The sequence below is a fragment of the Nerophis ophidion genome, linkage group LG01 (assembly GCF_033978795.1).
Source record: "Nerophis ophidion isolate RoL-2023_Sa linkage group LG01, RoL_Noph_v1.0, whole genome shotgun sequence".
Lineage (NCBI taxonomy): Eukaryota > Metazoa > Chordata > Actinopteri > Syngnathiformes > Syngnathidae > Nerophis > Nerophis ophidion.
In genome coordinates, this window is record NC_084611.1 from 75929973 (window position 1) to 75944421 (window position 14449).

General features: G+C 41.2%; 1 protein-coding gene across 2 annotated transcripts in view; it reads left to right on the forward strand.

The window, feature by feature from the left end:
* prr36a (proline rich 36a) overlaps nt 1–14449 on the forward strand; it is a 62987-nt gene that overhangs the window by 42127 nt on the left and 6411 nt on the right. Inside the window, exons 4-6 of one of the 2 annotated variants that reach the window (XM_061911604.1) lie at nt 2752–3014; nt 6443–8680; nt 11019–11066. In XM_061911604.1, the coding sequence (XP_061767588.1) occupies nt 2752–3014; nt 6443–8680; nt 11019–11066 (2549 nt within the window). The remainder of the gene's footprint in view (nt 1–2751; nt 3015–6442; nt 8681–11018; nt 11067–14449) is intronic. The other variant, XM_061911613.1, reaches the window with a different exon arrangement.

Consider the following 14449-nt stretch of genomic DNA (forward strand, 5'->3'; position numbering starts at 1 on the left):
GCAAAGTCGGGCAGGTCTATGAGACGGTGTGCATAAAACGGATCAGAGGAAAAGTGGCGCAAATTCCGAGGTACTAACGGAATTTGATAATAAAAGTTGTTTAAGAACAGTACAACATTTTTTCAGTTTTGTTATTTGTGTATAAGTCGTCAGGGAAATGACATGATAAACTACCATTATTTTAATTCTACTTCAGTCAGGGGTGCCTTTGGCTGAATCAGAAGGAAAGTCATGACGAGTTGTAGAACTTAAAGAATTCCAGTCTTTATCGTCAAGGAGATAACTGTACGTCTTCTTCAGGCCTGTGTGCATGTGTTCCTCTCCAGACATAAAGCAGCTGCTTGTCTGCACAGTAAACGCCAGACAAAGTATTGTCAGTGAGCCCTGTCTGCATCTGTTGCTTCAAAATTGACCCCTTTTAAGCTTAATTTCTTCTGACAAGTCGAAATAAGAACCAAATATCCCGCCACAGGTTTTTTTTTAAACAAAATCTAGGACATTTTGAGACTTTGTCCTGTCTAACGCCGTCTATATAGAAGAAGAGCTCTTTGATAAATAGATTGGGGGAAGAGGCATTAGTAAAAGTAGTGGATAGTGCTGATGCTTGGATTTCTTTTTGAAGGAGTGATTGATGGGTGTGGCAGCTGCTCACTACATCCATATAACAGTTGGGCTTAGTTAGGCATGATATGGACTGTGGGACACTTGCATGTACTTACTCTATGTTTATGTTCCTGTCTGCCCTTAAATCGACTGTTTTGTTAGGATATTAAAACCCTGTAGTACGACCGCTCACCGTCAATTTTGTGCCTTGATGTGTATTGATTTCACCCTGTTGCCAGGAAATAGTCGACGAGCAACAAAGCAGCTCATCATCCACTGAAGCTTTAAAGGCTTCTCCTTGTGTTGTAGAAATGCATTTTTCAGTAAAGAAAAAAAAAGAATGGTTGAGGTTGTTTGCCAAGTTGTGACCTATTGTGGAATTTATTATAAGACTGTTGGATATGGTTATGATAGTTTTTTTTTTTTCAAACATCCATAGTTACAATGTGGGACAGTGACATTTCAGCATGTCCAAATAGGAGTAGGACGAAGCACAGCCTTGTTAATTCTATACCTTTTGTTTCATAGCAATTAAGAAAACATTTGTTAGTTCACTTCCTTTGCTAAGTCTGTAACACAAACAATTAAGTAATCATCAAAAAGGTTCAATATTTTTATTCTTCTTCCTTGTACTTTGTGAACAGTTTCTTAAACTGGATCATATTAGTATTTTCTTTGCTTAATCCATACCATAATTTAATTCCACATAATCATATAATGAATGTCTTAAATGGTGTACGTGCATACAAATGCTTTGAGTTAAATTTTCCTCTGTTATATTTTCTTTTGTTGCAAAATATAAATATGTATGTGTATATATATAATGTGTGTGTATATATATATGTGTGTGTGTGTGTGTGTATATATATATATATTGTGTGTGTATATATATGTGTATATGTGTGTGTATAAATGTGTGTGTGTGTGTGTGTGTGTGTGTGTGTTTATATATATGTGTGTGTGTGTAAGTGTGTGTGTGTATATATATATATATATATATATATATATATATATATATGTGTGTGTGTGTGTATATATATATATATATATATATATATATATATATATATATATATATATATATATATATATATATGTGTGTGTGTATATATATGTGTGTATATATATATATATATGTGTGTATATATATATATGTGTGTGTGTATATCTCAGCTACAAACGAGCGGAAGGTGGGGTACACCCAGGACAAGTCGCCACCTCATGGCAGGCCTTTGTAACTTTACAATTCTTTATATAGAGTTTGAACAGCATTGATCCTTGAGGTACGCCGCAAGATATATTTAGTGCCGTAGACGTGTTTACCTCGCTTTAAATTTTGCTTCCTGTTGGTTAAGTATAATTTTTACTCCGTTCAAAACATGTGCATTCAAAAGTTTAAAGATAACCTTTAAAAGTTATAGAGCATTTTTATGCTCTTCCTGAAATTTCATCCCAAAGTCCATAGTCACTAAGTAGTACTGTGGAGTGTATATGAACTCCGTGACAAAAAATATAAAATGTGAACTAATTCATTAAAATGTAAAAAATAATTGTACATTTAATGGATTTATTCAGGGACAAATTGACTTGTTTTCCTTGACTTTATAGTTTATTTTATTCCACATGAATATAACTGCCTTTTCCCGTGTTGGCAGGATTAGTGCTTAAAAACTTAAAGCTTAACCTACTTTCATAGTACTGTGAGGAAGGGTGGAGCTACAGAAGAATCCATTCATTTTGCCTAAAAACTGGTCACAGATGTAAAACCAAGAAAGATTTTTTATTTTTTCTAACATACAATTTTTGAAAACGCTTTTCATTTTGTAATAATGACATCACAGTCTCCATAAAGATATTATGTCATCTTTTTTTTCCAAGAACAATTGAACATAACAGTTAACATCAACAGTGGAACATTTCATAAAAACAAAAATGTTTCAGGGGTCCTCAACTACATTTGTCAGGGTTTTTTAAGGGCAAAAAAGTTACACTTATTTTTAAAGACAAATCTTTGTCGTTGATCAGTTTGTTTTTTTCTCAGTACATTATGCCTTTGTGCTTTTTTTTGTTTGTTTAATTATTTCAATGACAATACTTATTCTTATCATTCCCATCATTTTACTAAATGTGCTTGTTTTGTGTTTCCAGGCCTGTTTCAGCCGCCTCAACATCTCGGCCAACAGCATCTGCGTCCCGGCTAGGGAACAGCGTTACAGGCCGATCGCACAACACTGCGACGTCTGCTCCCTCAGCATCACGCACAGCATCGTCTACAAGCAAGCCGGCCAACAATGTAGCATCCAGGCCACCTAGCAGTGCTAGTGACAGGACTGCTGCTTCTAGAGTTACCGCAGTGCTCTCTAGTGGCAGGACCGCCGCAACACACTCGACTGTTGCTGCTGCCAAGAAAGGTTAGGGGAATCTTAAAGGCCTACTGAAATTAGATTTTCTATTTTAAACGGGGATAGCAAGTCCATTTTATGTGTCATACTTGATCATTTCGTGATATTAGCATATTTTTGCTGAAAGGATTTAGTAGAAAACATCCACGATCAATTTTGCAACTTTTGGTCGCTAATAAAAAAAAAGCCTTGCCTTTACTGGAAGTAGCAGACGGTGTGCGCGTGACGTCACTGGTTGTAGAGCTCATCACATTGTTAACAATCATAGCCACCAGCAGCTAGAGCGATTCGGACCGAGAAAGGGACAATTTCCCCATTAATTTGAGCGAGGATGAAAGATTCGTGAATGAGGATAGTGAGAGTGAAGGACTAGGAAGAAAAAAAAAAGGCCAGGGCAGTGAGAGTGATTCAGGTGTTATTAGACACATTTACTAGGATAATTCTGGAAAATCCCTTATCTGCCTATTGTGTTGCTAGCGTTTTAGTGAGATTATCTGGTACCTGAAAGTCGGAGGGGTGTGGCCACGGGTGTGGTGACCGCCAGTGGGAGGAGGTAATAGTCCGCAGCTGCAGGAGGACGCAAGCTCCGCTCATGTCTACAGTAAGAGCAGATTTATTAGCACAATTTTCTCACTGAAACCTGCCGGTTGATGTGGTCTGGAACCATGTCCGCTTGACCGCTCTGATCCATAGTAAAGCTTCACCTTCGGGAATTTTAAACAAGGAAACACCGGCTGTGTTTGTGTTGCTAAAGGCAGCCGCAATACACTGCTTCCCACCTCCATCTTTTTACTTTGACGTCTCCATTATTAATTGAACCAATTGCAAAAGATTCGGCAACACAGATGTCCAGAATACTATATAATTATGTAATTAAAGCAGACTACCTATAGCTTGGATTGGGCTGGAAAAAAATGTCCGCTACAACCGGGGACGTCAAACGCACGTGTCACCATACCGCGACGTTTTCAAAATTTAAAATTGCAATTTAGTAAACTCATGTTCGTCCTTCGTCTTCGAAGATGACCAGGTGACTTCACGTTGATTTGTGTGTGCGAAGATGGCTGATGATGCGAATCCTAGCACGGAATGACCGGCTGCAGTGAGGGCAGGTTATGGCTAGGGGGTGGCTGGCTGAGAGTAAGGAACAGTCCCTGGTCTTGCGGAGCTGTCGCTTATGTTCGGCTTCATGGATGCGTTTTTCCTCAGTCTGCTACACCATGCAAGACTGCAGAGCGCCAGTTTGAACGGTGTTGGGCATCGGCTTCCTAGGTCTCTGGGTCCAGACCACAGCCCTTGAGACTGGTCTTTAGGGTGTCCTTAAAACTTTTCCGCTGTTTGCCGCGTGAGCGCTTTCCATGGTGCAGTTCACCGTACAGAAGCATTTTTGGTAGGCGTTCGTTTACATACGGCAGACATGGCCAGCCCATCTCAGCTGGGAACGCTTGAGGATGGCATAGATGCTCTCCATCTCTACCCTGTGGAGGACCTCAGTGTCTGGGATTTTGTCCTGCCACCTGATGTTGAGCAGCCTCCTGAGGGATCTCATGTGGAAGGCGTTGAGTTGTTTAGCATGACGGCTGTATACTCTCCAGGTCTCAGGCATACAGCAGGGCGGGTAGGGCAACAGCACGGTAGACCTTAAGTTTTGTCCGTAGGGTGAGCCCTCTGCGCTCCCAGACAGAACTGCAGAGTCGGCCGAATGCAGCACTTCCATGCGCTGTCCAATGCATGACTTCATGGTCGATGTTGCCCATGCGTGACAAGGTGCTACCCCGGTAGACAAACTTTTCAAGAGCTTTGAGATCTTCACCTTTCACGCTGACGAGGGGCTCAGTGTACGGGTCTCCAGGAGCAGGTTGATGCATCACCTCTGTTTTCTTTGAACTGATGGTGAGTCCGAAATCTGAGCATGCTGTGGCGATGTTGTTCATACACAGTTGCAATTCCAGCTCGTTGGAAGCATTCAGGACACAGTCGTCCGCAAAGAGGAAATCGCGAACCATGGTGGTCTGTACTTTTGTCTTTGCCTGGAGTCTTTGCAGATTAAACAGCTTGCCATCAGTACGGTAGCGCAGGTCTATCCCCATGTCCCCAGACCCGAAAGCATCTGTCAGCATGGCTGAGAACATCACGCCAAACAGAGTGGGTGCCAGAACACATCCTTGTTTGACACCATTTTCCACATGGAAAGGCTCAGATGATGCGCCGTTGTCCCGGACTTGTGCCTGCATTCCTTCGTGGAATTCACGGACCATGTTAGTGAAGATGTTTGAGTAGCCAAACTTGGCCATGATCTTCTAGAGGCCCGCTCGGCTGACAGTGTCGAAGGCCTTTGTCAGATCTACAAAGGTGGAGTGTAGAGTGGTGTTCCGTTCTCGGCACTCCTCTTGTAGTTGGCGAGCGGCGAAGATCATGTCAACTGTACCAGGACCCTGCCCTGAATCCACATTGGCTCTCCGGTAGGAGGTCTTCATGTTCAAGATGTTCCATCAGGCGGTTTAGCAGAATTCTGGCCAGGATCTTTCCTGCTACAGACAGCAGAGCAATGCCGCGGTGGTTGTTGCAGTCCTGCCTGTTGCCCTTACGTTTGTATAAGTGGATGATGGAGGCGTCTTTGAACTCCTGTGGCAGTTTCCTTTGGTTCCACATGGTGCAGAATAGGACTACACGTTGTTTGATCAGAGGTGGTCCACCAGCTGTGTAGATTTCTGCTGGAATTGCATTAGCACCAGGTGATTTGCCATTTGGAAGTCCTCTGATGGCTTTGATGACCTCAGCTTCCGTTGGTGGTTCATCAAGGGAGGTGTTGACAGGGACTTGAGGGAGGCGTGCAATGGCTTCTTCATTAATGGCTGAGGGGCGGTTGAGAACACTGTGGAAGTGCTCAGCCCAGTGCTCAAGGATCTTCTGTCTGTCTGTGACCAGTGTGCTGCCATCAGCACTGAGGAGAGGGGAAGGTCTTGATGTTGTGGGCCCATAGATGGCCTTGAGGGTGCTGTAGAACTTCTTGCTGTCATTCTGGTCTGCATAGGACTGAATCTCGTCAGATTTTCGGCAGAGCCAGTCGTCCTGCATCCGACGCAGCTCTCGCTGGATGGTTGTTTTGATGTTCTTGAGGGCAGACTGTTTTCGAGAGGATGTTGGATCACTGAGGTGGGCTTTGTGCAGACAATGTTTTTCCTGGAGAAGATCTCTGATGTGATCATCGCGTCATAATACCGCAACGTTTTCAACATGATACTTCGCGGGAAATTTAAAATTGCAATTTAGTAAACTAAAAAGGCCATATTGGCATGTGTTGCAATGTTAATATTTCATCATTGATATATAAACTATCAGACTGCGTGGTCGGTAGTAGTGGGTTTCAGGAGGCCTTTAAAATCATGTTTATTCTTATCATTTAATGAGCACTAATGATGTTTGTGTTGCACCAGATCCTGGTCGACCACCTTCCAATGCAGCTGTAAAAAAGCCAGCAGCTTCGGCGTCAGCTGTTGCCAAAAAACCTGAACTCTCCAAACCTACAACCACAGGAAAGCCCACTTCCGCCTGTAAATTGGCGCCCAAAAAAGCGGACCCCAAGGTGCCTCAGACTAAACCTGGACCCACAAAGATATCTAGTGGACCTGCTCCAAAGTTCCAAGCGGCCAGCAAACCTCTAGGACGAACGCCACCAAACTCTCCTGCCAATAAATCTACTACTAGCAGCACAACGCTGACTAAACATGGAAGCAAACCCACTCAGGCAGTGTTTCCTTATACTGCCGTCCGAAAGACAAAACCATCTAACTGTGCCTCTTCTGGACCCGGCCAGAGGGGGACTGGCAAAGCGGTAACACATGCTAGACAACAACCAGTCCGCACCAATGTGAGTTTAAGTCAAAAACCAACTGCAGTGGAAGTCCCGCCCAAAGCGTCAGCTCAGGATGTCACCCCAGAGGATCTGAATCATGTGGTTGTTCAGAGTCATCCGGCTGCTTCCTGCGCTCCATGCAGCCTAATCACTACAGATGAGCACCAAGTTGCTCAAAGTGATGCTCGTTCTTCACCCCATGTGGAGCTTCCACCGCCACTAGAAGTCAGCAGTGAGCCTTTTGATGTGTTGGTGGTCCAAAAACCTCCCTCCACCGCTGCTAAGCCAGTCGCTCAGGCAATAACGCTGAACGACGAGGAAGACGAAGATGAAAAGGAGGTGAGCCAACCTGTGTCTGTTTCCGAAATGAGCGGCACTACGCAGCCCACTGAGGAGTCGCGTCCCGGATCGGCAGGACCAATGGGAGGCTCTGCTTGTAGGGCGGGCGGCGCTTTCTTCTCCGAGCTGGACTCTCTGAGCGGCAGCCAGCAGGGGGCGTCTGAGTTCAGCGCTCCCGGGGTCTTGGAGGGCACCGAGAGTATCGACGATCTCGGGGACGGCAGCTTGAAAGGCGCCTCTGTGAGCTCACCCGACTTTGAAAAGGTTCTAGATATTCCCGTCAACGACTTCGAGGAGGATGACGACGACAGAGTGTGTGACATGGATGTAGGCTCTGAGCGCACGGACGAGATACAAAGACTCCGACATGACAACGATGTGGACGAGGAGGACGAAGACGTGGAGATGGCGAGCGAAGGCGTTACCGAGAGCGGTCTGGAAAGCTATGGGAACGCCGACGAAGACGACTTTGTGGACGACGAAAGGCTGGACAACTTGAACAGGTTGGCCCAGCCCCCTCCGCCTCCTCAGCTACCCTCGGCCCCGGGCGCTCAGTGGGACCGACCCAACCCGTTTGCGGATCCCTGGGCAGAACACAATCGAGCACAGCAGTCGAATCAAGTGGAAGCTGATGTCAGTCCTTTGCTAGAACCTTTGCAAGACTCTGAGGCCGCATCTCACTCTCCAGCTAGGGCCTGGCTGGAAATAAGTTCTGTCTCATGTATTACTGAACACCCTGGGGCCGCCCCTGACAAGGATGAGGGCCAAAGGTGTGTCGTGGCGCCTCTGCAGATCCTTGCTCCTCTTCCTGCGAGCACGCTGAGCAGCGAAAGCGTCTCTCCAGCCCAGCTCCTGGTGACGTCTCCTCAGCCGGACCTGATGGAGAGCAGAGATCAGAAAGTGAAAGCACAGACGATGCCAGCTGATGAAGTTCTCCGAGGGGTAGTAACCGCCCTCACCTCCAACCCCTCCTCGTCTTCCGTAACCGAGGATGAGGCCAGCGACACAGAGGGGGAAGCACTGCTGGACGATGCCTTGGAAACTCAACAGAACCTCACCTTCGAGAGCCAACCTAAAGCCCGATCTCTCTCCACCGTAGAAGAATCGGAGGAATCGGAGACAGCCCGCCTGACTGGGGACATGACCCCGCCTTCCGCTACCTCGCTGGCATCCTACGGCTTGGACTCAGCGACCATGGCCTCCAACATGCAGTCCACAGGCGAGAGCTGCATCAAGAGTCCTGGCATCTTCTCTCTGGAGGAGCTGCCCGAGGAGTCCAAGGAGCGTCCTCATCCCACACAGTCCAGCCTGGCGGAGCAGCAGTACACCGACTGCAACAAACAGGCAGTAGAGTCCAGTGAAGAAGCGTCGACTCCCTCACCAGCTCGGTGCGCTTTACAGTCAGCAGGAGAAAAGGCGGACGATGTCCACCTTCCATGTTTTTCTGCTATCTGTGAAAAGCCCGACACCACTTTCACAGGTAACGTATAACTGACACAACCTGTCCTTTCCGCCTCATCCTATGTGTGTCCTGAAATCTGTGGTGGTGGTGATAGAACAGAGAGCAAAAAAGGGAAGCTATAGAAATGGGAAAAAAGGCTTTCCTTATTATATAAAAGGCTGACATTCCTGTATGTGCAATATAGTTATTAAAAATGACAATAATGGTCCATATTAATGCAAGGCACCTGACCTGACTTGACTGCTGTAGCATGTAAAAAAGATGGAAACATTTCAGTCCTATTCAAGAAATGTGGTGTGACTGGTTAAAAATACGAAGCTTATTTATCATTTTTACCAAATGAATCCTTTGCCAACATGTCCTGATTGTTTTGGGATTTTTTTGCACTATTAAATTGTATGTCATTGTAAGCTTGTCAGTCTTTTGCAAAACTAAACTTAAAAATAAAGATACGTTATTTTAACGATTTATTTTCATTGTGCGATTTTTTTATTATCAAAATGGATGACGGATCAGCCAAAACTTTATTTCGCCTTGCTACAAAATATGTCCAAAGTCTGACTTTGCCATCCATCCAGCCATGTTCTACCGCTTATTCCCTTTGGGGTCGCTGGTGCCTATCTCAGCTACAGCCGGGTGGAAGGTGGGGTACACCCTGGACAAGTCGCCACCTCATCGCTGGGCCAGTCTGACTTTGATATTGAAAAAATATATTGGCCGTCGGCATATTTTAAACTATGGAGAGCCAAAAGGGACAAAATTAAGTACATAACTCTTTAAATATAATTGGAATTAATGCATAAATGTTTTATTAAATGTGTAAATTTTTTATGTAACATTAATAAATGTAATTATTTCAACACATAAATACTTTATTTCATGACTTAATGACACCAAAGTGATTTAGTTTTTACTCATGTGGCCTTCACCGCGTCATTTATTTATTGTACCTGTCAATGGGCGGGTCGTAAAATAGGATTCCACTTGCTGTTATTGGACTAGATATGTGTAAGACGGATAAAATTCATTCATGATGCGCTAAGAGGCCAAATGGGACATTTAAATTTTTTTTTCATAAATTAGAAATACATCTTTAAATAATTAGATGAACTTGTAATTAAATCAATTATTGAATAATCATGAAATATTAATATTTAAATCGTGAAATTAGTCATTCACAAATTAATTTATTAAATTGTTAGATTTTATTTGACGTTAAATTATTTCATAACTCATTTGTTGAATTTAAATTGTAATTGACACATTTAAGTAAAGATTATTTTTTTTCTCCTATGTTGCGCTTTATACTAAAAACATTTTTAATATTTAAACCGCATACTTTGGGTTTTGACCATGTAGTTCAAAATCCATTACAGTTATGTATTCACTTCTCCCCATTTTAGTTAGATCTGCCCCCTTTGCTTGTAACCAAGATGGCAACAATTAAGGGTAGTTATAATAATAATAATGAATTAGATTTATATCGCGCTTTCTATCGTTAGATACTCAAAGCGCTCACAGAGAAGTGGGAACCCATCAATCATTCACGCCTGGTGGTGGTAAGCTACATCTGTAGCCACAGCTGCCGTGGGGTAGACTGACGGAAGCGTGGCTGCCAGTTTGCGCCTGGGGCCCCTCCGACCACCACCAATCATTCATTCATTCACCAGTGTGAGCGGCACTGGGGGCAAGGGTGAAGTGTCCTGCCCAAGGACACAACGGCAAAGATTTGGATGTCAATAGGCAGGAAGCGAACCTGCAACCCTCAGGTTTCTGGCAAGTCTGCTCTACCCACTACGCCATGCTGCCCCGTTGGGGTGCATCGCTGCACAATCACCACTTGGGACGTGTTTTTCCTGTATTCCTTGTTGGAACGCACAAAATAACAAATATGGAAGTTCACCAACTGAAACGGAATGATTCATATTAGTCAGGTATAAATAGAAGCTAAGGTAAATACGTAAAAGTCACGCCATAGCGTGTTTGTACCAACATTGCATTGTTTTCGCATGTAATTCAAGTGGCGTCCTGTGTACAGTTTTTTTCTCATCATGGTCCTCGGAAAGAATTTTGGACAATGAATGGATCTTCCCTCAAGCGTTGCCATGGTCACTTATTAATAACGCTGTCACACAGATTGTAGATTTTTTTTATCCCGGTGCAAAAAGATACGTTTTTCCCAAGAGTTGATGACCCCGACCGACCTTCTCATCCAAGGATCCGACAGCAGCGCTTCAAGCAGCAAAAGAGATGTTTGTAAAGGTTTAAGAAGGCCTCCCTGCACTTATAGGTGTGTTGTTGCGCTGAGGAGCATGTCCCTTACATAATGACTTGTTTTCATCTCATTTCTGTTGAGGTTTGCTGAATAGTTTGGCTGCGAGACTTCATCTACTGTTTGAAGCAGGTCTTCGTCGAGTCCTATTTGGGTCTTCAAAGCCAAGCTATTTTTTTTTGTGATGCATGGAGCGCTTTTGCATGTCTTTACTTTTAAATCACTGGTGTTTCAGCTTGGAACAGATTGCATATACAGGAAGTTGGCTGCTGTTTTTCCCCACCCAAAGTTTTACTTTGTGTTCACAAACCTTCTGGTTTTGTGGGTGTAGATATTTTATTTGGGCGTTAGAATTATGCACATTTTTGCTCTCAACCCAGTCACCTCACCACCCCGGGTTACCATTTTCTGCACTGTTTTCTCAATTTAACACACCCCCTTTTGGAATTAGGATTGCATATATACTGTATTCTGCTGCTGTTGGCTGTTTTCCCTCTCACTGCTTTCTTCACTCTTAACCCTTGTGCAACACTATAGCCCAAAACGTGTTCCTTGAGTGATATGGTTGAAATTCCGCCTGGTAGTTTATCCACCCGTGATTTAAAAAAAAAAAAAAAAAAATTGTTCTTGATTAAAATGTTGTAAGAACAGGATAGAGACAAAGTATAAGCAATGTCTATTAAGACCTCTTTGTAACTGTTATCCTGGTATGTTATGCTTTTTCCATGAAAACCAAATTAATATTAATAGCCGAAAGGAGAAAAAGGAAAAAAAAAAATATTTTGGTGTAATTCCGCCCCTTAACCATCAAATGAGTCCAGAATACAATGAACATAATTCTCAGAGCTTTGAAGATGATCTTTGGCATATAACTATAAATCAGGGGTCACCAACCTTTTTGAAACCCAGAGCTACTTCTTGGGTACTGATTAATGCGAAGGGCTACCAGTTTGATACACACTTAAATAAATTGCCAGAAATAGCCAATTTGCTCAATTTACCTTCAATAAATAAATGGGTATTTCTGTCTGTCATTCTGTCGTACATTTTTTTCCTTTTACGGAAGTTTTTTTTTTGTAGAGAATAAATGATGAAAAAAACACTTAATTGAACGGTTTAAAAGAGAGGAAAACAGGAAAAAAATAAATTAAATTTTGAAACATAGTTTATCTTCAATTTTGACTATTTAAAATTCAACCGAAAAAAAGAAGAGAAAAACTAGCTAATTTGAATCTTTTTGAAAAAATTAAAAGAATTTATGGAACATCATTAGTCATTTTTCCTGATTTAGATTAATTTTAGAATGTTGATGACATGTTTTAAATAGGTTAAAATCCAATCTGCATTTTGTCAGAATGTATAACAAATTGGACCAAGCTATATTTCTAACAAAGACAAATCATTATTTCTTCTAGATTTTCCAGAACAAAAATTTTAAAAGAAATTCAAAAGACTTTGAAATAAGATTTAAATTTGATTCTAAAGATTTTCTAGATTTGCCGGAATAATTTTTTTTGAATTTTAATCATAAGTTGGAAGAAATATTTCACAAATATTCTTCGTCGAAAAAACAGAAGCTAAAATGAAGAATTAAATTAAAATGTATTTATTATTCTTTACAATAGAAAATATACATTTACTTGAACATTGATTTAAATTGTCAGGAAAGAAGAGGCAGGAATCTAAAAGGTATATGTGTTTAAAAATCCTAAAATCATTTTTAAGGTTGTATTTTTTTTCTCTAAAGTTGTCTTTCTGAAAGTTATATGAAGCAAAGTAAAAAAAAAAAAAAAACATTTATTTAAACAAGTGAAGACCAAGTCTTTAAAATATTTTCTTGGATTTTCTAATTCTATTTGAGTTTTGTCTCTCTTAGAATTAAAAATGTCGAGCAAAGCAAGACCAGCTTGCTAGTAAATTAAAAAAAAATAGAGGCAGCTCACTGGTAAGTGCTGCTATTTGAGCTATTTTTAGAACAGGCCAGCGGGCGACTCATCTGGTCCTTACGGGCTACCTGGTGACCCCTGGACTAGACACTAGCTCAGAATCTAAAAGGGATCCGCTCATAAATGTGTCAAACCAGCCATACTTTTATTTCATTTGTTTACTTTTGGCGGTGGAAATATTTGAACTCTATAAAGATTTTATCATTAAAAAAACATTCATGGCCTTTTCATAAAAAAATGCTTTTAATATGCAACATTTCTACAAAAAAACCCAAAACAAATCTAATATTTGTGATGTTGATTTTGACAGACAAATAAGCAGAGGTGGGTAGAGTAGCCAGAAATTGTACTCAAGAGTACTGTTACTTTAGAGATGTATTACTCAAGTGAAAGTAAGGAGTAGTCACCCAAATATTTACTTGCGTAAAAGTATTTTGTGAAAAAAACTACTCAAGTACTGAGTAACTGATGAGTAACCTGTTCAATTAATGATGACGGCAACAAGTAATGCACAAAATCATACAAATAGCAATGAACAAATTCAGAGCCAGGAATATCTCTTAAGTAACTAAAACAATAATACATATTAAATAATATACATTTGGTTTTACACTGTTCAGGAAAAAAAAATTGAAAATGAATTTTACCTGTGCAACCTCATAATATTGGCTAAGTTTTATATTCATAAATGTAAGTTTCTCAATACCCAACCTGTTTTTTGTGCCTTTAAAAAAGATTTAGAACTCTACCTTAAAACACTGTACCTCTGACAACCAAAAAGCTGTGAAAACGATGATGCTGTGTTCCAAATTTAAGTTATTTACTGAGATTGAGTGAGCCTATGGCTTTGCACTTTATTTTATATATATATATATAATATACATATATATATATATATATATATATATATATATATTTTTTTTTGCATTCTATTTTAGTTACTTTGAATTTACAACCCCTTGGCGCTGTTTTGTACGGTTTTTATACTGTTTTTGTACTTTATTATTTTCAACTGTTTGCAAATGTTGAAATTTATAAAAAAGTTTATAAAAAAATTTAAAAAAAAAAAGTGTGCAGTTAATCATGCGATCGCCTGTCTGTTTGATTGGTGAAACGGAGTCAAACGTCACCAGTGACTGCATTTGATTGGTGAAACGCAGGCATGTGATAGATCCTACTTTGAAGGTCTGTCTGACAAAACCCATCAAACAAAGCGTACATTAACAGATCGATAAAAATCAGTAGAGAGTAGAATGTAGATAAATGGAGCAGAGTAAAAGTAGCATTTCTTCTCAATAAATATACTCAAGTAAAAGTATGTTACATTAAAACTACTCTTAGAAGTACAATTTATCCCAAAAGTTACTCAAGTAGATGTAACGGAGTAAATGTAGAGCGTTACTACCCACCTCTGCAAATAAGGCATTTTTTACAGTGCCTACTGGGCTAGAATGAGATAGAAATCCGGCAGGATTTAAGTTTGAGTTCACAAGTCTATATCTCTATCTCACTCGATCGATATATCTCTGGATTTATGTATCTCTTTGGATCGGTCTGTCACTCTCCATC